Source organism: Acanthochromis polyacanthus, chromosome 8, assembly GCF_021347895.1.
Source record: "Acanthochromis polyacanthus isolate Apoly-LR-REF ecotype Palm Island chromosome 8, KAUST_Apoly_ChrSc, whole genome shotgun sequence".
Classification (NCBI taxonomy): domain Eukaryota; kingdom Metazoa; phylum Chordata; class Actinopteri; family Pomacentridae; genus Acanthochromis; species Acanthochromis polyacanthus.
This window is the reverse complement of record NC_067120.1, coordinates 12,015,140-12,041,020: the sequence shown is the minus strand read 5'-3', so window position 1 is coordinate 12,041,020 and position 25,881 is coordinate 12,015,140. Positions and strand designations below refer to the sequence as shown.

Sequence of the window (25,881 nt, the reverse complement as noted above, 5' to 3'; positions counted from 1 at the left end):
GCGTAACGTCACATTTTTGGGTCCTTGATTCTGAGGCTTGTTTTACAGTATTCTTTTTACAGTGTCACCATCACAGTTTGGCCAGTATGGACCCAGTCTGGACAAGGTGGTCAGACAGAAACCCTTCATTGCCACAAGCAGAAATACACTTTTGTAATAGGAAAAGAACAGGATTCTTCCGAAAGTTGGCTCAGATGTTTGTTGCTCCTACCCCTAATCCTGTTGTTTGAACTCCAGTCTTCCACTTTCCTTTCAGAGCAGGTCAAGGTAACATACATCTGTTCGTGATTTCAGTCACACTAGCATTCGGAAAGTACTGAGTGGGACGATCAGTCCACTGCTTCCTCATCCGCTCAGATTTTTTGCAAGTGAGCTGAGAAAGTTGTGTGATCTAGTGTATCAAAGACCAACTAAACCGAGCATATGAAGGACCAACAACAAGAGCAAACCAGTGAGTCCAACACTGCATGATGCACTTATGATAAAATGTGGATCATATGAAACATTTCATTGCATCTCTTAAAACAGTGCCATTAGACAAAATAAGTGCATAAGTAGGTACACACGTGGACAAAATTGTTGGTACCCCTCAGTTAAAGAAGGAAAAACCCACAATTCTCACTGAAATCACTTGAAACTCACAAAAGTAACAATAAATAAAAATTTATTGAAAATTAAATAATCAAAAACAGCCATTACTTTTGAATTGTTGATTAACATAATTATTTAAAAAAACAAACTAATGAAACAGGCCTGGACAAAAATGATGGTACCTCTATAAAAGATTGAAAACTATTTGACCAGAGTGACATGATTAACTCAGGTGTGTCATTTAATTGACATCACAGGTGTTTCCAAACTCATAATCAGTCAGTCTGCCTATTTAAAGGGAGACAAGTAGTCACCCTGCTGTTTGGTGAAAAGGTGTGTACTACACTGAACATGGACAACAGAAAGCGAAGGAGAGAATTGTCCCAGGACATCCGAAAAAAAATTATAGACAAACATCTTAAAGGTAAAGGCTATAAGACCATCTCTAAACAGCTTGAAGTTCCTGTGACAACAGTGGCTCATATTATTCAGAAGTTCAAGACCCACGGGACAGTAGCCAACCTCCCTGGACGTGGCCGCAAGAGGAAAATTGATGACAAATTGAAGAGACAGATCGTTGGAATTGTATCCAAAGAGCCCAGAGCAACCTCCAAAGAAATTAAAGGTGAACTCCAAGGCCAAGGTACATCAGTGTCAGATCGCACCATTCGTCGTTGTTTGAGCCAAAGTGGACTTCATGGGAGACGACCAAGGAGGACACCACTGCTGAAAAAAACTCATAAAAAAGCCAGACTGGAATTTGCAAAAATGCATGTTGACAAGCCACAAAGCTTCTGGGAGAATGTCCTTTGGACAGATGAGACCAAACTGGAGCTTTTTGGTAAGGCACATCAACTCTATGTTCATAGACTCAAAAACCAAGCATACGAAGAAAAGAACACTGTCCCTACGGTGAAACATGGAGGAGGCTCAGTAATGTTTTGGGGCTGCTTTGCTGCATCTGGCACAGGGTGTCTTGAAAGTGTGCAAGGTACGATGAAATCTGAAGACTATCAAGGCATTCTGGAGAGAAATGTGCTGCCTAGTGTCAGAAAGCTTGGTCTCAGTCGCAGGTCATGGGTCTTCCAACAGGACAACGATCCAAAACACACAGCCAAAAACACCCAAGAATGGCTGAGAGAAAAGCGTTGGACTATTCTAAAGTGGCCTTCTGTGAGCCCAGATCTGAATCCCATTGAACATATGTGGAAGGAGCTGAAACATGCCATTTGGAGAAGACACCCATCAAACCTGAGACAACTGGAGCTGTTTGCTCATGAGGAGTGAGCCAAAATACCTGTTGACAGCTGCAGAACGCTCATTGACAAATACAGAAATTGTTTAATTGCAGTGATTGCCTCAAAAGGTTGTGCAACAAAATATGAAGTTATGGGTACCATCATTTTTGTCCAGCCCTATTTCATTAGTTTGTTTTTTAAATAATTATGTTAATCAACAATTCAAAAGTGATGGCTGATTTTGATTATTTAATTTTCAATAAATTTTTATTTATTGTTACTTTTGTGAGTTTCAAGTGATTTCAGTGAGAATTGTGGGTTTTTCCTTCTTTAACTGAGGGGTACCAACAATTTTGTCCACGTGTGTAGGTAATATTTGCTAAAAGGAGCAGAAACAGCCACCAATGGTCTGGAAAGACCACATAAACTTGTACATTCATACAACCAGGCATCTGAAGCTCCACCAAGTTTAGTGGGCCTTGTTTCTTTATATCTATTTTTATTTTTGCTCTGCCAAACAATGCCAAACCTGACATCCTTTATCACCATTTCCAACAACAGAACTGCCATGGTGCCAGGAAGGTCCTTCCCCCTCTGTGTGTTTTTAGTGCTCTGATCTGGAGCCTTGAGATAACGTGACTTATTAACAGTAAGCCTGACACCCTTGACTACAGTGCATCCTGGTTCTAATCTGGCTATGCTGCTGGTAATCCTTCACGGAAGAGGACACCTGGGATTTTATTGCTGCCCGTCCCATCTGATTCAAGATCAAGACTCTTCCAAATATCTTCGACTAAACCTCTCAAAAATAGGCCTTGCTTAAATCCAACGATTCTGTTGCTTTTGATACCAGTTACCTCATTTTCTTTAAGCGGTCTTATTTTGTGTCATGCTTTAATTCAGAGTGCTTACAAAGAAGTCATACAATGCAAAAAGGAAAGAGAGTTGCCTCTTTTAAAAAAAAAAAACCTTGCACACAAGGATGTTATAAGAACATGAAAATATAACAGATGAAGGAAACAAAAGCAAATTTCATTTAAATAACAAAGACAAAATCACTACTGATGAGACTTTGTCTTGAATCAGATAGGATTACTCCCTTGACATAAGGAAAACACAATATATCCTTTTAAACTGAGTTATCTGTTCGATCCAATAAAAAGCAGGTAAATACATCAGCTCTTATGTAAATGGTGGCATTACCGCAAGTGCTTAAGACTATATTACATTAAGTGGTAACATCTATATCTATATCTAATGAGGCTCAAAAATGAGAGTGACTCATCTGTGAGGATCTGAAACAACATTTCCAACCTTGACTGGTGTATTTCCTTTTCCACATGACCAGACATCCCATTTCCATTTTTTCCTGAGCAAATATAAACATCAGCACGTAGCATGGAATAATAGAGCACTTGATGAAGGTGCATGTACTACGTGTTCATTGTTTCCATCTTGTAAGTGGAGTTATTCTACAACAGTTGTTTTCATTCAGTTTCAAACAACAAACTCCCGAGTCTGTTTACAGGTTGTAAATTATCTCACCAATGTGTCCAAAATTATAAATTTAGTTTGTTTTTGCCCAAGTATGCCACCCAAGAATTCTTTAAACTGTAGCTGACAAAACAGATTGTTTTCAGTGCTGGAATGAACCAGGATTAAAACAACAACAACAACCCTTTTTGATTCATAAATCATATGACAGGTTTAGTCTCCACTTCAAATCACATGACAGTGGAATATTTCACTCACCTGTTTCTTCAATGTGATTTTCATATCCTGGTTAGGACTAAGCTTTCAGTTAATTTGTTCAGGCTGAAATTCATTAAACAGGCGTGCTCTGTTAGATGCACCTTTGAACCCGAATATCATCAAAAATCCATCCATTCATTATCTACACACCATTTAATACTCATTAGGATCGTGGCGGGGCAGCTGACTTAGGGCGAAGGCAGGTGGTACCCTGGACACGTCACCAGTTTATCGTAGGGCTGCATATAGAGACAACCAAGCACGCTCACATTCACACCTGCTGACAATTTAGAATCATTACGAATAAACCTCAAGGAGGAATTCGGAGTACCCAGAGAAGTATATACAACAATATTGATGTTTATTGTGTTGTTAAACTAGACGGTATTAAATATGTCCAGATTTGAAGCAGTCTGACAGCCTGAGACAAGGATGAATTACATAAAAGGTGAAGCAGGCCGCTGATCTATCACACTAAACCCAGACAACCCCAAACCCCTGGGTTCACTTCATGTACACTGTCTGTAAATTGATCATTTTTAAATATGCTAAGAAGTTGCACCGAGCAACATAAATTCCTCATATGGTCACAAAAAGTGAAGCAGCATCACAGTTTTGCAGCTGTGATTATTTATATTTTTGTTGTGTTTACATGGTGCATATCCCATCTTCTTCTTGTTTAACTTGCACTGACTAGATGCAGAATGTTGCTGCTCTCCGTAGTTCATATGTTAAATGCCACTGATTAACCTGTCCAGTACAGCAGAGAAAATAGTGCTTCACGACAGTATGGATTCAGTAATGACTGACTCTATTTACTGACATGTTTGCTTTTAAAATGTTTCTGTCCACGTTGTGATTGTTGCAGTCAGCACATCTAAACATGTTTAAACAGTCTGTACATCTAAAGAGTTTCAATTTTGCATAACTGCTTCTCAGTCAGCACCAGCCCAGGTTTTATACACAATTACCAACTTTAAGCCTGGTTTTGTCCTTGTCAACCCTTGGAAGTTTGAAGTGCGCTTCAGTGTTGGCTACAATAAGAGGATAAATCTCCCTGTTTATTTCCCCTTAACTTCCTTATTTATTATTTATTCCTTGGTAGTTGAGTTCTTAGATTATTTTCTATTTGCAATCTTTTCAGCCTGTACATATTCGTAAATATACAAAAAAGAAACTCTAAACACAGCATTTAATATTTGATTAAATTCTATCCATTCTTTTTTTTAACATAGGGGATTAAGTATTATAGAGTACAAAAAGGGAAACTGGAGCACAATGCTTAATTTGTGGCTTTTTATTGTGCAAACAGACCAATGTGACTATTTGTTGTTTTAATGCCAGACAACAGAACAGATCGTTACAACAGAACAAATGTCATAAAATCACCAAGTATGCACTACATGGGAAATGATATTGGACAGATGGAGAATGGGGTTATGACGAGAAATCTGAAGTCAGTATCAAGTCACACATCTGCAATGCAGAGTTAAGGAAGAAGTGGACAGTTGTCCTTACTCTTTCTGAAGTTGGACATTTTAGGGACAGGATCGTATTATAGGATGTGTCCATCCAGAGCATCATGCGTTGGGTTGTCTATTGTACCATGCTGTCTGAAACAAATTCTTAGTGGAGTTGTGAACATTCGAGTATGTGACTACAGCTCTAAATGACATGCAAACACCTGACAGACATCAGCCTGTTCTTTTGTTCCTCTTGTCATCAGTGGTAGTGTGTCATTTGAATGAAGCCACATTCTAATGTGACCTTTTTTTTCACCGCTCAAAGGAATGTCTGGTCACACTGTCTGATCATTGTCCTTTAAAGTCACATTTGGCTAGGCTGTGGAATGAGTCTGTGGTTGTAAATAAGTCACTAGTTGTGCACATGTCTCTACACACAAAAACCCCAGAGCAAAGCATTGCTTCATGTTGTAAAAGGAAACATTTATTTTTTAAAATTATTTTGCCTTAAACCCACTTCATCCACTCACCAGGCAGATTTAACTTTTTAGACTTTTTCTTTGACTTTCTTTTTATAACTGACGGACAGCAACCTAATGCCCACATAACAGTGGCAGGATCCATTTAAACGGTCTGTCATTTCTGTTGCTTGAACAGTTCAGTCAGTAATTTCAAACTTTATCCGAGTTGATCCTAAAAAGAAAAGATTTCAAAGAAGATCTGACAACAGCTGAGCGAACCATCAGACCACAACTTGATGCTGCATCAGGACCATTATGTGCCCAATTGGACACGCCCCCTTCAAGTCATCCAAGCCGTTCATCCAATCAGATTCGAGGAAGGAGAGACGACTCTTCCGGTTCCCGTCTCTCGCTGACAACCATGGTAAACACGTTCATTATTAATCATGTTATTTCATGCTATTTGTCTTGTTTGTAAGCCAAACAAAGAAACAAGCTGTTTAGCCGTATTATTTTTAATTTAAACGGCAGTGTTACGCGTTAACCTTCCTCGGTAGCGTGGATGTTTAGTGCCGTTTCCACGTAGCTAGCAGGCTAAGCTAGTAGCCTTCAGTGATGGATGCTAGCAGTAGTGTTACAGTATTTCAGGGGTGAAATTTGTTGCTGTTCAATAAATATTCTGTTACTGTAAAGTATATTACCTTAACAATGCATGTCCTGTTGTAGCGGTTCCGTTTCTGTGGGGATTTGGACTGCCCTGATTGGGTACTTGCCGAAATCAGCACATTAGCTAAACTTGTGAGTACAAATCCCCTCACACACACAGTCAGTACAACAATAATATGCTTTCAGTGTCACTCTGTCTATTGGGTTTAAATAGTAACGAGTTTGTTGTCTGGCTCTCTCATTTCACAGTCAAGTGTCAAGATGAAACTCCTTTGTGCTCAAGTGCTGAAGGATTTACTCGATGAGGGCATTGATGTAAGTTGTTGCACAGCTCTTCATATTCAACACACATTACTTTCACGTTTCAGACACACAACTTAGTGCTGTCGTCTCTCTTCACTTTTAGTATGACAAAGTTACAAAGCTTACCGCCGATGCAAAGTTTGGTAAGTGTTCCTCTTTCTGGTACTCAGTGAGAAATACAGTAACTACTTCCATCTTCAGACAGTCCCTTTAATTTAGTGCAGTGTGTGTGTTTTTGTTGCAACTTCTTTATCACCTTAGAAGAAAGTGGCTATTTATTGTCTTTATTGCTAAAGGTTTATTAGTGTATGAAAGAGGTTCACAATATGCATCATACAGTAGTTTTTTTAGAATTCTTTTTGCATGCATCTGTCATTTTTCTTGTATGTTTTGACAATTGAATTACATGCATGTGATCAGGCTTTTGGAGCTTTTGTGAAAGTATCAGTACCACAGAATAATAAATAACTTAAAGTCTTGCATTAGATTTTTACTTAAGTAAAAGTTCTTAAGAAGGGCTGCATCAAATTGGAAAAACGTACAATGCGATATCTTGTGTTTTCAGTGATATATATATATATATATTGCAATGTGAACAAAATACAGGAATTTTTGGGAGATTACTTGAAAATTCCACTTGGAAAGAATTAGTCATTCTTGAGTTATTGACATCATTTTGTAGAGGAGTGCATGTGTATCAAAAATAAAAGATAGTTATAAAGACAGATAAAAACCATTTCTTCATCAGTCTAACACTAGAAAAGGCATCCAGTTTAGTCTTTCGCTTTGGATGGATTCAGATCCGTGCACTTATCACCAGAGCTTTGTTGTGCCTATTTAAGTTTTCAAACATGTCAGACAGAGTACCTCTTTTTGGTCAACGTCATCCTTTCTATTGCCAAAATATTTATATACATCTGACATTTTTTTATCCACAAAATCTCCCTTTATGCTGTGTTTCTCCTGTTCCTCACCCATTTTGCTGTGGACACGAGGAGTCTACATGTTATCAAACTCTGTGTCTTGTAAATAAAGTTAACTTTAACTAAAATAACTTTGTTTTTCCAAGAACTATTAATTTTAATTCAATTATATTCTATCAGACAGACTTCTCTAGTAGATTATTCTTGGAAAAGGAGAACTGTGCAAGTTTTTATTTTGTATCGAGCAACTAAAAAGTTCTAGCATGATGTGTTTGTGTTAATTTGCCTTCATATATACTATCACACTTTCTACACGTGTGCACATTGCAATATCAATAGCTGAAATAATATACCATACAGCCCTCTTCTTAAATGGAGAGTAGCGTTAGTGTAATAACGGACTTCAGCATGAAAAATAAAAGTATCATCACATGTTATTGGATAGGTACTGCTGATGGTATGTGTAAGCAGCATTTTAGTGTTGCATTTGGTCTGGAGGAGGCAACTGTAAATACTTTAACATCAATGTCTTGTGTTTTTTCATCTCACTGCATGTTTTCTATGTAAAATCTGAATCTGTAAAGTAACTATAACTGTCAAATAAATCTAATGGAATTTAAAAAGTACTGCAGATTACAAGAAGTGCCTCAGAACTGTTCTTGAGTCAATCCACAGAGATATATTTTGATATACATGCATGCCTGTAACACTTACTTGCATTTACATGTTTTTTTTTGTCACATAATCTGTTTGTGTGGCATCGATCCAACTTGCAGAGAGCGGAGACATCAAAGCTAGCGTGGCGGTGCTCAGCTTCATTTTCTCCAGTGCAGCAAAGCATGATGTTGACAGTGAGTCATTGTCCAGTGAGCTGCAGCAGCTCGGTCTGCCTAAAGGTTAGTCCTAATGGTTGTTTGCCATGTTTGGAATAGAAATTATGATTATGTTGCATAATCTGTGGTTATACTGTCACAGGCTTTTTTTTTGTTCTTGGATTTGTGCCATGTGCAAGGACAAGAGCAGTTTACATAAAGGTGGAAAAACATCATCTGACCAGAGTACTTCTAATATTCCACAGCAATGTCCCTATTAACTAGAGGTTGTTGAGCACCCGCATGAGGCCATGCAGGACAGACAAGTTGTTTACTTTTGCAAGATGTGCATATTTTTATATGAGACTTCTACAGAATTTGAGCTCAGAAAGGTAGTATTGTAAACAGGACTGTATGTCATGACTAATGGTTACTCTACTTGTAGAAAAACAATAATTCATGATGCCAATTCTGGCCTATTGTGTGTTTTTTTTTGTTTGTTTTTAGCTTACTGCATTGCATAATTGTTGGTTGATGATATGAGATGCAGTACGACTGTACTCAGCCTGCGCTTCAAGGGCACATAATACGAACACAATGTACAATAAGGAAAGTGCTGATTGTTGTTCAGGGTGGGTGTTGCAGTCCACTGGGACTTCTGGTCACTTCGAAACAATCACACATGACTTTGAACCTGATTGCTTTCTTTGCTTCAGATGTCAAACATTCCTTTTAATCCATGCTAAATACTTTGTGGCTTTTATATTTTACTCTGATGTGTTTGTGCTGTTTTAATGATCAAAATAAGTGTGTCTGCTGCTTGTACATTAAGACATTTGTACGTACATTTTTACACACCCCTTTTTTTTAGAACACACAACGGGTCTGTGCAAATCATATGAAGACAAGCACTCTGCACTGCAAGACAAACTAAGAGAAACGAGCCTACGATGTAAGTGCTCCTTGCTCTCTTAACAGTTTCAAAGAGGAACACACCATTATTGATGATGTTTGCTGTTCTGTGAGGTCAATGTCTGAGTGCTGACTGGCGGCTGGCATCCGTTCTGCTCTGTAATGAATTTCAGTGGGTCGACTGGAATCTGTTTCCTGGCGTGTCGACTATACCCTGAGCTCGAGTGAACTGATGGAGGTGAACGAACCAATAATTCAGCTGAAACTGGAAGCACAAGGAGCAGAGTCAGGCTCTAGAGAGACGACTGTCGTCTCCGTCTCTGCTGACAAGTTCAGAGTCCTGCTTGCTGGTCGGTTATGCATCTTGTGACATCACAATTCCTTTCTCACTGTTTTTCAACTTTGCAAATGCATTTTATTAGCCAGGATTATGTTGTACAAATATTTTTTTCTCTTTATGTTTCTCCAGAGCTCAAACAAGCCCAGGCTATGATGAATGCACTACAATGAAGACTGGGAGATGAAGTCAGGATTTGATGTCTGATCAGGAACTGGACACACGTGATGCTGATAAACTACCAAAAGTGCCAAACTTGCATCTTGTACATTGTTTGAATTTAGTAATTTCAAGGCAAAGTGAGAAGCTCATTCCTCATTATTTAGATTTTTAAAATACTTGTATTTTTCCACCGCATTACTAATAATTGATGGAAATGTTTCCTGACTGTGATTTCTCACTGATGAAAGAATGCTGAATGGACCATTTTTGTAAAATAGTGTAATTATGTTACAGAATTTTTTCATTAAATTAACTAACACATTTTGATTTGTATTGTATGGGTAATGTCTGTGTTACTTTAATAAAGTCACAAAGAAATAAAATGTAAACCCTACCTACCGGGTTCTGTTATGCCTACATGTCCCATAATGCACCACTGAGGTGGTTGGATCTTATAAACTTGCTAATACATAAATGTACCGCTTCTACAGTGTATTTGAAGGTCATACGCCATTTGTTTTTAATGTTTTCAGTTAATTATTAAGAGAACAATAAAATACACACCGAGAACAAATACACGAAGACTACTCGACTTAAATAACCAGCACGAGGAATGCGGAAGTCTCGCGATAGTTCCCAAAGGCGCTTGTTTGGTAACACTTATTATGAAAGCGTTTAGGTGCGTGTTTTTACCTGCACGTTCTTGCTGCACTTACATATATGTACTCAAGTGCATATTTTCAGCAGCAGTCCTGCAGAGAGTAGACTCTATAAGGTTGTGTAAGTTCATTTTTTAACAACGAGCCCTGATTCCTGCTTTGGGTAAGTTATGCTTTCGTAGCTCAATGAAAACACAGCAACAGCAATCCATACGTTCCTCTCTTATTATGGCTTGTGTAATGCACAGAAACAATGTTTTACTCCGGTTTAGTTAAATAGTTTTTAAAAACGACACTCAGACCATGAGCCACGTGTGTGAGCTGTCGTGCCGTTTAATCTGTAAAAGCAAAGCATTAAGGTCTATCATTTATTATCAGGTGAGTAATGTTGTAGGTGTGCAGCTCAGTGTGTGTTAGGATATGCATGACTTTGCTTTTAAGGCGCAAATCAGGACTGCAGAAACACACTTCACCAATTCATGTGAAAAAAAAAAGGAAATTGCAATTTCTGAATTGTCTTCTAAAATACCCACCATGAGTAAGTGCTCAAAATGTTCATCATGTCTTCTTACTAATGCAGGAGTTGTAAGTTCTTTTATCCAGACATATGTCTATGTCTAAACAAAAGAACTTGAAACTCCTGCACCATGAGTATGTTTTTAATTGGATTATGTAAATGGCCCTGCATGAGATATGTTATGATGTGGTCTTTATTTCATGCATTTCAGCTCCATTTGTTGCAGCAAAAATGCCTGAGGGTCCAGAGCTCCACTTGGCCAGCCGGTACGTCAACAAAATGTGTGAAGGAGTGGTGTTTAGTGGAGCGGTCAGAAAATCTGAGGTCAGCAAAAATCCTGATGTGCCCTTCACCTGTGACGCGTACCGCATCACAGCCACTTCCAAAGGGAAGGAAGTGAAGCTCACCCTTACGCCCATGAAGAGTGATGAGCCGAAGCGGAGAGCGAAGGCAGGGCACGCGGTGCAACCCATGGATATAGTGTTTCGCTTTGGGATGTCAGGCTTTTTCCGCTTCACCGGAGAGGATGAGCTTCCCAAACATGCCCATCTGCGGTTCTATTCCAAAGACAAGCCCTGCAGAGTGCTGAGCTTTGTAGATGCACGCAGGTTTGGCAGCTGGCATCCCAATGGGACTTGGCAGGCTGGCAGAGGGCCCTGCATCATGTTTGAGTACAAAAGCTTCAGGTTAGCAATGACGACAGTGTCATCTTGTGTCATCTGGTCAGACACAATACTGCTGTCAGTGACTGATCTGTGCCAAATTTTGCAGGGAGAATGTCATGTCACACCTGTCTGACCGGGCTTTTGACAGGCCCATCTGTGAAGTCCTGCTCAATCAGAAGTACTTCAACGGTATCGGGAACTACCTGAGGGCTGAAATCCTTTTTAGGTAATGAACATGCACAAACAGGACACAATACACAGATCTGTATTAGGAATGCCCTCACACTGACCTTAGTGAGTAAGTAGTGTATTAGCCATGATTTAATGATCCCCCAAAACACAATTCTACAAGGAATGAAAGACTATGCTGAGTTTTCAAAAGAGTAGTTGTTCAATCAACAAAATATTGAAAGTGTTAGGGAATTCTGTGATGTCGAGAGACGAACGAGGAGGCAAATTCGGAGACACTCTGGCCAGACTAAGCTTTACTGCTATCAGGATAAGTGATACGAGCAACACAGTGATGTGAGCACTGGTGGCATCACTTTTGAGGATTCTCTACAACCTTGGGTAAATATTGAGTTGGAAGGAATTGAGATTACAGCCCAATATGGAGACAACTTGTCTACTCTGTGACGTCAGACGAAACGATATCTAATCTTATACAAGTCATGTTTTTCAACAGTTGTCTCTCTCTCATGAATCTTCCTCTGCAGCATCTGCCTTCCTCAGGGTCATATTAGGGACAGAGAGGGCCTGAATGAGCTCCCAGCCTCAGTTTGGGAGAAGCAAAAAAGAACAGGGGTCCATTCTGTGGGATAATTTGAGGTTCAAATTAGAGTTCATGACCCCAGTGAGTTCAACATAGATGTTAAATTTGGGAAGAAGACAACACTGGTTGATTGTTCTGTATCGGCAGATAAGCTAAGTTGAGGTATCAAACAAAGAGAGTCCCCTAAGAACAAGAAAAACCACATGAATGTCCAAGATATCGACAGATAGTAGCCTTGCTGGTTTGTTATGATCCTCATAAATTAAGGTTAAACTTCAAAGACGACATAAACTTTTCTTCGTTGTGTGAAGTTCTAGTGTGTTTCGGGTTTGAAGAAAAAGTCTGACAGCATGTTTTCTACTGTAGAAAGTTATGAACAAAACAATCGCCCATATTCATGAGCGTCAAGGTTGTTTCCCTGCAGATAGGAGGTGAATGGCTCACTTTCATGAGTCTCCTGTGAGTAAACTCATGTTAAAAACAAAAGAGCCTTTTTGTTTTTATAAAAGAATGGACCTTAAGTTCTGTCACTGTTTTAGGCTAAACATCCCCCCATTCGTGCCTGCGAGGGCTGTACTGGAAAGCCTTGAGTCAGAAGATTTATTTGGAAATCAGAAGCCTGTGAAAAATGAGATCTCAGACACAAAGGTGAAAGAGCCCACACAAAGCACTTTTTTTTCAGCTGCTGACCAACTACTTTGCATTTTCAAACAACGTCTTTCTTTATTTCTCCCAGAAGAAAACTACAAAGAGTGGTTCAAAACAGGAGACAGCCGACTTGCTCAGACTTTGTCATACAGTACCTCTGGAGGTGGTGAACCTTGGTGGGTTATCATGTGTTTATAGTCTGATCCAGTGAGACTCAAATATGCTGTTATCTTTCACCCTGAGTGGAAGGGTTCATTCTTATTCAGATATGATGTGGTTTCATTCTTTGTACACATTTTGTGAACAGGTGGAAAAGGCTACGATCCAGAGAAGGCAGATTACTCAGGCTTTAAGGCATGGCTGCAGTGCTACTACGTGGATGGAATGAAATCTATCCGGGACCACAATGGCAGAACTATGTGGTTCAATGTGAGTTTAAGGAAAAGCCTGTATTTTAAAGGTCCAGTTTGTAGGATTTAGGTGAATCTGTTGGCAGAAATACAGTATTCATGAGCCTATTATTGCCTAAAAAATTCTGTTTTTGTCCCCTTAAAATAATGTCCAACATGTTTCTACATATGGGCAGAACAAAATATTTATTTTGGAGAGGGCTTTTTGTGTTTTTAGCAGCCATTGTAGCTTTTCTTAATGGCATTCTGAACTCTTACAGCTATTAAAGCCTACATACTAGTCCTTTAAATCTGTGACTAAGGATTTCCTCCTGTATAACACTGATACTAATATCCACTGTTCTAATTCCAGGGAGAGGCAGGCCCCTTAGCACCAAAAGGTAAGTTTCACTTTTGAATGAAACTGAGTGCTTGTTCTCTGGAATCTCACCTAATTGCCATGCTTTCTTCTCTGTCAAGATTCAAAGTCACCTAAGGCTAAAAAGAGAGCAAAGAAAGAAGATGACCACGATTACACAGACAAGAAGAAGGTGAGTCATCACTTCTTTCCTGACCAATAGTGAACTCGTAAGCGGTGGCTCTAACACCAGTTTCATGTCATTAGGCGGCCAGAAGTCGCTCTGAAAGCACCGCAAAGAAAAAAGTCAAACAGGAAGGTGTGAGTAAAACACCAAAGAAAGAAAAGGAAGCTGGTTCAACAAGAAAAAAGACTGAAAGGACCAGGGAAGTAAACACACCACAGCGTGAACCAAGATCAAATGCTCGTACGAGGAAGAGTATCAGTGCCAAGACGCCTGCAGGTGAACTCATGACATTCTCTCTAAATGAAAGTTTGGTTTGTTTTTTTTACTGGATGACTGTTTAAAAATAGTTTATTTTTTTTATCTCATAGTTGTCTCTGTTGCAGGTCCAAAAAGGCGAAACGTGAGGGGTACCAGATAGGATGGCAAAGAAAAACAAGCACTGTATGTCAGACATCACTGTATGGACAGTTTTTATATTTTTATACCATTCACTGCTTTTTAAATAAAATTTTCTACAGAAGTGTTTGTACAAAGGTGTTTATTGATTTGATGCAAATTAATCACATTTTTGACATAAGGTAACGCAGGGCTATTCTGGCCCCTGCTGCATGAAATGGACTACTGGGACTGTGTCACAGGGGATTTCCCCAGTAAAGTACTGGGGTCATTCCGTGTGGTTTCACCAGATGGTGGTTGCTGCCCCATTTTCAAATTAGTTGTATATTTGCATGCCATTAGATAGTCACAAAAGTACTTTCTATGCAAAATTGTAGGCCTGTAGCTCAAATAGTTTCTGAGTTGTGGGGGTCTGAAATTTTCAGAATTTGGGCTATAAAAAGCCTCGCCAGCGTTTTTTGCATCTTTAAGTGGTTATTTCTCAGCCTCTAGACATACCAGAGAGCTGTGAGTTGGTAAACAAGGCCTCTGCATGTAACTAGTGCCCCACAAACATCCTCAGGTGTTTCCCTACACTCTGCAGGCCATGGGGGGTTGCTAAAAATGCTGAAAATTAAGAGATACCTACTCACAAGTGGGGTTTGGGACATTAAAAGTACTAGAAATACTGCACAGAAGTGTTCTAACACCCCTGGGTTCCATTCTACACAAACGTGTGTGATAACTTAGCAAACTGGAGCTTTCTAGGTACCTCAGTTTGGAAAATATGAGCTCCTAAAGTTGGACGAGATTTTTATTTGGCTATTTTTGGTGGCTAAAATCTCAGTGTGGGACAGGTACCAGAGACCCCAAATTTTTTCAACAAGACAGTTCCATCTGTCTTCCATCACTGTACAAAAAAGCAGCAGGGTTATATTTGTAGTTGCTGAGATATTCTTACTCAAAATGGCATGGGTAATGTCAAAATCGTTTTTTGCTTTTCAGTACTTTAAACTGGGATACAAGTATTAGTAGTCATTCCAATGGTAGTATTATGTATGTTTTGTTCTTTTGAAATGTTAGTTGTTAAAGGTGACTACCTTCAAAAAGTGTAATGACATGTTGACACCCATTTGCAATGCATACATGTAATTATAACATACACATACAAATTACATGTACTAACTTGAATTCAGGGAGCTCTGTAGTAGTTTATGGTTGATTAATTTAAAAATAACAATTATGTTGAATTTTACAGTATCAGTGCAGTGGGATTAAACATGTTAAATTTAATTGTACAATGTCATGTTACAAGCCAAAGAACCTATACCTAAGTTATAAATTAGGTATACCTAAATTATACCATTACACTTTTTGAAGGTAGTCTTTAACAACTAACGGATCGGCGTATCCTCTTCATCATATTTGGTAGTCTGGAGGAAATGCACAATCGGTCAGTTTTTTTTTCTTCTATCTGTGGAGCACCATCAAGATTTTAGGTAAGTGTGCATCTGCCGTGTGTTCATAGTAAACACTCATGTAAACGGACGTCTTTTGTCTTCAGCCAGAATTCTTCAAATTAAATCAAAAACTTTGCTTAATGCACTGTGCACATAAATTTCTGGTGGATTGTTGACTTATTTTTACACAATTTTATAGAATTTAGGCCTTCCAACAATTCTGTACACTTCAGTACTGAACATTTACTGCTTAAAATAAATTTATTTTAGCAGTAAAGCAGCTTGTTCTAAGGCACACCTGTGCACTAATCATGGTGTCTAATCAGCATCTTGATATGGCACACCCGTGAGGTGGGATGGATTATCTCAGCAAAGGAGAAGTGCTCACTATCACAGATTTTGACAGATTTGTGAACAATATTTGAGAGAAATGGTGATATTGTGTATGTGGAAAAAGTTTTAGATCTTTGAGTTCATCTCATAAAAAATGGGAGCAAAAACAAAAGTGTTGCGTTTATATTTTTGTTGAGTGTACATGTCTAAAGGGGGGAACCAATTCTGAAGAGGAATGATACAGAAAACCCCATTTGGCAAGTTTATTCTTTCGTCTTGTTATATATCAACCCTAGAAGCCAATCCATGTTTTTGGGACAGTCATCAGTCTGCTGCAGTTTCAAGGCGGAAATACTCCTAGCCATGATTTCATCAACCAATTTCTAACCACTAACTTTATTCATAGAACCGTTGTCACTTTCCTGAGACTTGGTTAAATGTCATATCCAGTCACACTATGAGCAGCAGTGACACAATTTGAAAGGGACTGAACTTCAGAGTAATTCCTTCTGAAGTAACACACGCCGGCTGGGTGGGGTCTGGCCTCTCCAAGAGATCACAACTGAAAGAAAAAAAGACTTTTGTTTTTAGAAGACAATAGACCAACAAAGACTTCTTACTAAAAGACTAATAATAGAAACACTTACTGCCAGGCTTCCCTCACTGGAAGGGTGGTGTGCAGAGTTGCAGTGACGCTGCTTCCATGAGACTCATACAGACGCACTACAAGTGTCCCCTTTCCGCCCTCAGTCTGTTACGGTAAATGAGTAAACAGCCATTAAATCAAGCTAGTAGCTGATGGCAGTCTCTTTTTTTTTTAAATGAGTGTTAAATGTGATACCTGTTTAATGGTCTCAAGTATGACGGATTCAGTGCTGACAGAAAATGCACTCCAGGGCACAGTGTCAGGGCTGCACGGGATCAACCTCAGAGGGAAATTGAGGTTGTATGCAGACTGGATTACAGAAGCATCTTGGAAGGATTCTATATAACAATGTGATCACATACATGTGTGTTTAACCAGACACACAGAATTGTTTTTTAAAAATCACTTTAGAAAGACAAGGAACACTTACTTGCGTGTGGCATGATAGCATACGTGAAATGATGAGTCCCCATGTCAGCAGTGGCATCTGGGGCCTTCGGTGCTCTCAGCCTGAAAGAAAAAGGCATTTACTGTTATACAAAAGGATTATTTCATTTCCTGTAACTGAATTGCTGTTTTTGTGTACTATATATATATATATATATATATATATAAACAGTAGGAAACCTCACAGGGACAGAGTTATTGTGTTCTGGTGGATGGAGTAACCATATTTGCAGTCGTTCAGCAGTGCAACTCCAAAGTTGTGCTCTGACAAATCAGCCCATTTGTGACCCCATACCTGGGAAACAAAACACAAAGACAATACAAAAGAATTTCAACAGCATTGCATTTGTTATAATAGCAACACTCACATTTCTTGTCCAACAATGCAGACAGGTCACTCTGGTTTTGATAAACCTCGCTCCACAGTGACATACCTCAAATCTGGCCCAGTCCCATGAAGTGTTCCTGTGTGTGGGCCTCTGCAGATGACCAAACTGGATCTCATACGTTGCATTGGGGCTGCGCACTCGCACAGGAAACTCAACTTTGAGAAACTTGTGGGACTCTGCCCACTGCACCTGAAATTAGAAGATGCAGCAGCATGTATTCCTAGTTTATTCTGCATTTATATTGTTGGTCGTTTGTTATCTTCAGTAATAGAACAGACTAAATGCCACATTTAAAAAAAAACATTACCTCCGTGTTGAACTTGACGTAAGGACACATGGCATCCACAACCATCTCCTGAGTGACAGTGCTTTTATCACTGATCCTGAGGGTGAAGCTGACGCTGCCTCGAAGTCCACCTGAGGACACCACATGAACAGGCTGCACCACCTCCAGCACCGGCTTCCTACAGGGTCATTTTTATGTCAGTTTTAGGATTAATCTACTGTTATGCTTTTCAACATGCAGATTTTTTTTTTTTTTTGACAAAACGTAGATTGATCAGCAGTGGGTGAAACCTTGTCTGAAGGTGATAGTCCATCACATCCCAGGCATCCCAGTACAGGGGAACATCATCAAACATGACAAACTGGTTCCCACAACAGCCATCAGAGAGGGATTCTCTGAAACCAAGAGAGTGATGAGACAGATACTGCAAATACGGTGAAAACAAGTTGTTTTTCACATGTAGTGTTAAACTACCTGTTTGCACTGATCAAACGAAGTGATGCCAATGTGCCATTTTTGTTTATGACTGTCTGCAAAATCCCATTCTCCATGAGAACGGTGCCGTCGGACTGCAATGTTACACACAACTCAGTTAGGAAAATTCCATGACAAGCCTGTCTGAGTGACTTAAATGATCCGTCTTTCTTTAGAACACACCTGAACAGTGACAGAGACTGGAGTCACAGGCTGCGTTTCTTTGACAGGAGACACGCCGATGCTGGGAACTCTCACCAGAGCTACAGAGACACAGAAACCAGAGAGCATCAGTTAAATAATAATAATGGATTAGATCTATATAGCGCTTTTCAAGGCACTCAAAGCGCTTCACAATGGATCCATTATTCATTCACTCACACATTCTCACTGTGGTGGTGGTAAGCTACATTTGTAGCCACAGCTGCACTGGGGCAGACTGACGGAAGCGTGGCTGCCAATCCGCGCCTACGCCCCCTCCGACCACCACCAACATTCACACAGATTCATACACCAGTGTGAGAGCAGCACTGGAGCCAAGGCGGGTAAAGTGTCTTGCCCAAGGACACAACAGCACATGACTAGGCGAGAGCGGGAATCGAACCGCTGACCCGCTCTACTACCTGAGCCACAGCCACCCCGAAGGTGTGGTTTGGAAAGAAACAACATAAATATTCTAAATGGTAAACATACCGAGACCAGGTTTGTCAGTGCCATCTTGAATCTGGATGACTTCATGGCGCTCCCATGGCAGAGAGTTGAACACACCGGTGGAGTTTCCTTTTGACCCCAAAGCTGCACATGCCTCACGCAGAAGCACAGCACCATCCCTATGGATATCTAAGACAGGGTGTTTGGAAAACTATAAATAAACTACCTCTAGTTTGAATGCACAGCCGCTGTAAAATAAATTGTACCTTCATAATACTTTAGTGCGTCCTCCACAACCATCTCTATGCAGCTGCCAGGAATCACATCATGAAACTGGTTTAGAAGAAGCAGCCTATAAAAGGGAAAAATCAAAGTAACCATAGGCACAGTTTAGTGAGTCACTCTTCTCGTCAAATTATAACAGTTGTTTCTATAACCTCCAGAGCTCTTGCAGTTTGTCCACAGGATACAGAAATGTCCTGTCTCGGCACAGTGCCAAGCTGCTGGCGATCTCAATATCATGAAGCAGCGTCTCACACTGGCGGTTCCCTTGTTTGATCTGGAAAGAACAAAGCAAGTGTAAAAATAACATCACATTTTTTTATAATATTTATTTATACATTTTATTGCTTTATTATTCTGGTTATTTCATATTCTGTCTTCTATTTGTTCAGAAGAATCCTCTGGTTGTTTCCCATCGGGGGTCCCCCACTTAGAGGAGTTCCATTTCATCTCACATAGAGGAGGTGAGCAGATTTTTTTCTACCTGTGCCTGTGTGGTGTAGGTACCATTGTGCAGCTCTAGGAAGAGCTCTCCACTCCACGTGCACAGCAGAGCTGAGTCAGCCTGAAGCTGTGAGAAAAGTTCATCTGGACTGGACATCCGGACTCTGAGAAGTGGACGGAAGAGAGCAATGAGGTTTCTGGTGAACCATTGTTATTCAGTCTGACTAAACCATGTCTGTACTAACTACTATTGTAAAACACTGTAATCATGACACCATTTGACATCACTTATCCCTGCCTACATGATGACACACCCTTTGAAAAACGTCACTAAGAGAAATTTCCCAGTGCAGGATGAATGAATATAAAACTTTTACTTCTTGATGCGTGGGAACTGTTTTACACCCAGTTTGGGTTGGGTCAGTTGGTCATTATTACTGGAAACGGCTGAGTTAAAACATGGGGTATGAGCTGACCTTGGAAGTCCATCTGTGTCCTGAACCAGACGAAGTCGGTCTAGCATCAGCTGTGTGGGTCCACCGCCCCCATCTCCAAAACCAAAGAGCGCAGCACTGTGATTGGCTCTGCCTTTGTCTTTATTATTCTTCACAGTTTTCACCAGCTGTGGGATAAAAAAAAAAGCAAATGAATGAAAGCTTTGTGAGAACTGTAACTTCACAGACTCAACATTCACTATGTTGTGTGTACTGTAATCTAAACTCACGTCTTCAATCTTCCCTTTCATTTCGTAGGAATTTCCAGGTGGGAAGTGAGTTAAGACCTTGGAGCCATCCAGACCTTCCCAGAAAAATGTGTTGTGCTGCATGAAAGAGAAAGTGAAGCTGAAAAATGAAACTTTTTTAGCAGCGTTTTAGGCTAGTGGGTGCTTTGTACTTACAGGAAAGGTGTTGACCAAATTCCAGCTGAGCTTCTGTGTCAAAAAATTGGAGATGCCACATCCCTGCATTATCTGAGGAAGCTGGGCGGAATAGCCAAACGTATCAGGGAGCCAGAACTGAAAAAGACAAAGGAAAGAAGCTTTTACGATGCATCACAAAATATAGCTGATATTTCACACAGAAGTTTACTCAGGTCAAGCAGACATCTTTTAGGAATACCTACCTCTTTGCAATGCATCCCAAACTCCTGGCTGAAGAATCGCTGACCCTCAAGGAACTGTCGAACCATGGACTCACCCGATGGCAGATTTCCATCCTAACAAGCAAATGTGTCAGATGTGTGTCCGATAATGCAGTTAAAGTAATAAGAGACACAATGTTTTGTATTTTTAAGATTAGGTGTACCATTTCCACCCACGTTCCTCCAACCGGAATAAACTGGCCTTTCTTCACATAATGCTGAATCTGGGAGAAGAGCCCTGGGTACCAGCTCTTCACCCACTGGAACTGCTGGGCCTGGACCAAAAGAAATACATTTAAAACTGGAGAGGGATGCTCAGATTTGTAGTAGCTTTCTGATCAATATAAAACTGTATTAGGGTTGATTTACCTGAGAACAAGTAAAGACAAACTCCGGGTTCTTCTCCATTAAACGGATCACCGTCACCCAACTTCGGCCACACTTGCGAATGGTCTCTTCATAAGGCCACAACCAGGCTGTGGATAAATACATGGAGAAATATGGACCAGTTTAACAAAACAGTGTATTTTTTATTAGATTTGCTAGAGTAACTGTGGGAATACCTAGGTTTTGGTAAAGATACCACAATCCTGCCTTTTACACATATTTTTCTACAAAACATGTTTTTTCATTTAACAAAAAAAGAAGGGAAGCAAGAAATAAGAAAGAAAATGGATAAAGGACCGTAAATAAGACATATATAAAGGACATTTAAGATTATAAGAATAAATAGTAAGACCATAAATCTGACTGGACTTAAAATGGCATTCTTTGGCCCTTTTTTGTATCTCTGCTCCAGGCATAGAGAATAATAAAACAAACAAATATCCAGACCTGAGTCTATGTGGCAGTGACCCATTGCATGGACAGTGTGTTGGCTTTCTCCGTTCCGCTGGCTGAAGAACTTGTGAGCCAGACTGTGGGCTTTGGAGAACGAACTGGGATCAAACGGGTCACACAGGTTCACCATCTCATTGACAGTGAAAAGGGCCTGGTAGCCTCGTTGCTCTCCCTCTCCCAGTTCCTGTGGAGGAGAAACACACGATTTCATGTTTGCCTCCATCAAACTTTCTGTCTCCAAAAAGGTAACATATTATTACCACACACTGTTTTGGCTGATGGTACCTTTACAATGTCAACCAGCATCTCAAAATCAGTCATCAGCTGCCTCACATCCCTGTTAAATATCACCAGCTCAGCTCTCTGCACAGAAAACTTTCGGTTTGGGTCTGGAGCTGCAATCATGGACCCCTGACCAGCTCCAAAAAGCCCATTACAGGCCATTTCCACATAAAGAGTGACACTAAAGAGGGGCAGAAATATATTGTTAGTCCAAAAAAGCCTACAAGTTTATTCATCTCAAGGGGATGGAAAAGCAGCAATAAAGCCACATTTTAGTGAACTTACCTGTGAGGCTCTTCATCTTTCAGACACTCAGAGAGGATGTAACTCGTCTTTTCGCCCTCTTTAGTCAGGCCCTGCAAAGCAAAATAGCACGTTACACACTGTACGTCAGTTTACACATGGGTTGAGCACACACTTCCTGCACACTAATGTAGTGGTGAACAAATAAAACTGCTCTTACTTTACCTGAACTGGCTGTCCATCTCTCCAAACCATAGCTTCTCCATCGCTCTCCCACACAAGATGAACCTCTTTCCCTCTCCAGGACTCCGGGATTTCCAGGGTCACTTTAAACCAGCAAGTCCACCACCTTTAACAAGCATCAAGTCTGGGTTACTGCCAAGATCTGAGGCAATAAAAAATGTGAGAGTGATAAAATCTGACAATATTACTCACGTCGGTCCAAAGGTGTCACCAACTTTATAAGGTGCAAAGTTTTGCTTGGAAGCTTCCGTGAATGTGATCCGCTTAGAGGAGAGGAAGGAGGTGATGGATTCCAGCGGGCAAGAGTCTCCATAAAGCCTGCAGAGACCAGTCATTTATTCAGCCCAGTCAAACTTAGTAACAGGGAACAAAAATAGAAATGCAGCATGTAATGTTTCATTTAAAAAATTCATTTTTTTAAACATAAAAGCGTAAGTATTAGTTCTTCCAACACACAACATCTCGATAACAGAATGCAGGTCATAAAGACACCAGGTAGGCACTGTATTAGAAAAGCTAATGGGTAGTGCGGTGATACAAAAGAGATCTAAAACAATTTATACATATAATGTAGGCATTTCCATCCTGTTGAGTGACTCTCATGACCATCGGATTTGTGATTTTCGTCTTAAATCATCTTAAAGCACAAAGTGTGCTGAGCAAAACTGTCATTAACTCCTATTACACCAGAGCCCCAAAATTGCAGGTGAAAATCCAATACAAAGGGTCTGTTTAACCTGCCACCAAATCTGCATAATACACATTATGTCAGGGCCCCCTCCTCCACCCCATCTCAGCCTCCATCTGACCCTCTCTCACTCTCTCCTCCCCTCACGAGCTGTCCTCCACAGCTGCAGACCATTTCTAATCAGTCTCATCCACAGAGCTCCGGGCAGCTGCGGTTAGGCACACCTGGTCGTCATCATCCTCACAGTGAAAGCTGGTCACACAGTCTACATCATGCCAGATGGTAAACGCTGATTCTTCAGTCAGTTGCTCTAGCCAAACCTTGTACTTTACCTTGTGGAAAAATTCTGACTCTAACCGTGTTCTCTGCTGTGCCTAGCTCACCGACCCAGTCCTGCCTTCTGCAACCCCGGATCTCCTCTCCTGGTTCTCCCCAAACCCCTACCTGGATCTCTCCCCCCGCCTTGGAAGGCCCCTGCTCCACCAAGCCTGTGCTCATCCTGTCCACCACCCATTACAACCGGCCCGTGCTTCCCCCCTGGAATCGGAACCTCCTGCCCGCTCTTTAATTAATTAAATCACCTTTTCTGCCTCAACCTTGTCTCCTGTTCACCCCCCGCATCTTGACACAATATGTCCATGAAAATATCATCCTGTTAAACGACATTCTGCTCCACACTGGGAAAGAGTTTATTCAATACAATGAATAGTGTTTGAGGTGTGACTGCTCGTTTGAGAGACTAATTCTTAGTCCGCCTGTCTGCTCCTCTCTGCTCTGCTGATTGATACAGGATGACACTTTCAAAGTAAAAGCTGAAAGATCTTCAAAGGTACTGATCAGGGGTGTGAAACATTCTGACTTTACAAAATAAAATGTACTTGCATAAGTCAAACTTTATTTGGAATTGCAGCAGGACACTAACTGGCAAAAGCTGCACCTGACTGGAATGTGGACAAACTCAGTGGTTGAGATTGAGAATTTGTAACCAGTTAAACAGGTCAAAACTTTTTTTAGTTTATACTTTTGATCATTGTATAAAGCCCAAAATCATCAATTGCAATCTCAGTTTGCCTCACAGGGCTTTAAATACACCCTGTAACTCAAATACTCAAAAAGCTCATTCAGTGTCTGTGCAGGTGTGACCACATCAATTTGCAGTTACAAGCAGATAAACTATAGGAGCATCATGAGGGCCTGAAAATGCAACAGGAGGTTAGCGATGTGGAGCAGGTCATGTGATCTGGAATTAACACACTTCCTTGAGAGGTGTTTTTGTAATGGGTAACTTAGTTGAAAGTGATTTCTTGGACACACATACTATTAGTTATTTTCCATATAAAATTAGATATATTGCCAAAAAAGAAACATCTGTCGTGATTATCTCAACTTATTAAAAAGAACACAATCAAAACTATTTTTGAATAAGCTCATTTTATTATTGTTTAGCTAATTAGAAAGTGATTGTTATTACATTTGGACGGTTATTTAGTTATCATTTTAGTGATATCCAGTCATTTTTTATTAGTAAGTGATTGTTTCCATAATAAATAATTATGGAATTTGTAAAGACATGATCATATTGAACACGTTACTTTTAATAAAAATGTGAGCAAAATACACGGACTTCAAAAGTCCCTCAATTATTTACCCAACTTATTATTGGGTGTAATTCTTTTTGCACTATCTTGCAGGTTGGTGTCCAAATGCAGAAACGCATTTTGTGCAGTAAATGAGATTAACGTTGTGAATGAATAAGATACTAAACAACAGCGAACTTAAAGTCAGAACAGCTGACTGATCTGTAGTTCCTCTAAAGTCGCTGCTGCTGAATAAAACAAGCCTTACCGTCCTCTCAGATTGCAGTCTGTGAAATAAATATCTGAGGTAAATTTCTCTGCCCTCTCGAGCAGTGTGCGCCTGTTCTTCAGCACAGGCTGGTGATACATCCTGAAACCTGCGCAAGAACACCTGCAGATCTGCAAGTGCAACTCCAAGAACAGAGAGAACAACAGCGTGGCATTAACACTTTGGAGGATGAACTCAAATCTTTACACAAAACCCGGAAGTAAAAGGTTTTGTTATTGCATTTAAACGAAGCAGCCTGTAGATGGCAGTACAGCTACATTATACTGCCACACATAATAATAATGAAACCCAAAGAAAGGCTTCTTCTTCTTCTTCTTTTTGTTTAATGGCAGTTGGCACGCAACTTTTAGGTCCAAAGAAAGGCGTACAGCTTGTATTATTATTATTACTATTATTATACTGCGACGAAAATAATAATAAACCCAAAAAAGTGTACAGCTTGTCTTCTTCTTCTTCTTCTTGTTATTATTATTATATTATACTTCTATGAATAATACTAATAATAATAAAACTCAAAGAAAGGTGTAAAGCTTTTATTATTATTATTATTACTGTTGTTGTTGTTGTTAATAATAATAAAATAATAATAATAAACTGGAGTCACAAGATGTTTTACTAAACCTTAAAATATATAATGAAACAGAAAATGACAATAAAATATTGAAAGAAGACAATAAAACTGTAGTAAAGACAGTGAATTCTTAAAGAGAGCAGTAACAAAAAATACTAGAAAAAGGATCAAATGTCACGCACATAGCTTTTTTCACAGGCAGATTTTTAAAAGCCTTTTAAAATGAGGCACTGACGAGCTTTTTGACTATAAGGTTGTTCCTAAAACAGTAGAAACATGGTCCTCCTTTGTTTTAAGCCTGGACTGTCAGACTGTAAACTTATATTTATCCTTAGACTGAATTCTTAGTTACAGAGTTTCTGATTTAAGGGGTTGAGGTGTAGAGTAAGATGCTAAGAGTTCCAAG

At 39.9% G+C, this 25,881-nt stretch overlaps 3 protein-coding genes across 5 annotated transcripts; 2 read left to right on the top strand and 1 right to left on the bottom strand.

Annotated features, from left to right (window-relative positions):
• The first annotated feature begins 5,844 nt into the window (after positions 1-5,844).
• On the top strand, positions 5,845-10,014 carry commd4 (COMM domain containing 4). Its single transcript, XM_022190422.2, has 8 exons — positions 5,845-5,929; positions 6,232-6,303; positions 6,421-6,486; positions 6,578-6,617; positions 8,174-8,293; positions 9,081-9,161; positions 9,295-9,471; positions 9,591-10,014. Exons 1-8 carry the CDS (start codon positions 5,927-5,929, stop codon positions 9,629-9,631), a joined length of 600 nt encoding a protein of 199 aa, XP_022046114.1. The 5' UTR covers positions 5,845-5,926; the 3' UTR covers positions 9,632-10,014.
• Positions 10,015-10,127: 113 nt separating this feature from the next.
• On the top strand, positions 10,128-14,335 carry neil1 (nei-like DNA glycosylase 1). Of its 2 annotated transcripts, none has more exons than XM_022190410.2 (10): positions 10,128-10,442; positions 11,008-11,482; positions 11,568-11,687; positions 12,773-12,881; positions 12,973-13,057; positions 13,189-13,310; positions 13,644-13,671; positions 13,751-13,821; positions 13,896-14,091; positions 14,199-14,335. In XM_022190410.2, exons 2-10 carry the CDS (start codon positions 11,028-11,030, stop codon positions 14,231-14,233), a joined length of 1,221 nt encoding a protein of 406 aa, XP_022046102.1. In that variant the 5' UTR covers positions 10,128-10,442; positions 11,008-11,027; the 3' UTR covers positions 14,234-14,335. The 2 variants fall into 2 exon arrangements, with proteins under 2 accessions (XP_022046102.1, XP_022046094.1); XM_022190402.2 differs by having other exon boundaries at positions 12,970-13,057.
• A 1-nt stretch (position 14,336) lies between these two features.
• man2c1 (mannosidase, alpha, class 2C, member 1) lies at positions 14,337-25,098 on the bottom strand. Of its 2 annotated transcripts, XM_022190433.2 has the most exons (26): positions 24,884-25,098; positions 22,543-22,668; positions 22,333-22,456; positions 22,150-22,220; positions 21,868-22,045; positions 21,577-21,766; positions 21,112-21,218; positions 20,907-21,017; positions 20,725-20,817; positions 20,501-20,617; positions 20,327-20,422; positions 20,079-20,224; positions 19,643-19,766; positions 19,314-19,435; positions 19,143-19,228; positions 18,919-19,065; positions 18,409-18,488; positions 18,226-18,320; positions 18,042-18,146; positions 17,773-17,929; positions 17,511-17,654; positions 17,262-17,371; positions 17,060-17,139; positions 16,825-16,967; positions 16,631-16,734; positions 14,337-16,545 (listed from the first exon to the last, which is right to left on the bottom strand). In XM_022190433.2, exons 1-26 carry the CDS (start codon positions 24,982-24,984, stop codon positions 16,434-16,436), a joined length of 3,069 nt encoding a protein of 1,022 aa, XP_022046125.2. In that variant the 5' UTR covers positions 24,985-25,098; the 3' UTR covers positions 14,337-16,433. The 2 variants fall into 2 exon arrangements, with proteins under 2 accessions (XP_022046125.2, XP_051807982.1); XM_051952022.1 differs by lacking the exons at positions 14,337-16,545; positions 16,631-16,734 and having other exon boundaries at positions 16,825-16,909.
• Positions 25,099-25,881: the final 783 nt, after the last annotated feature.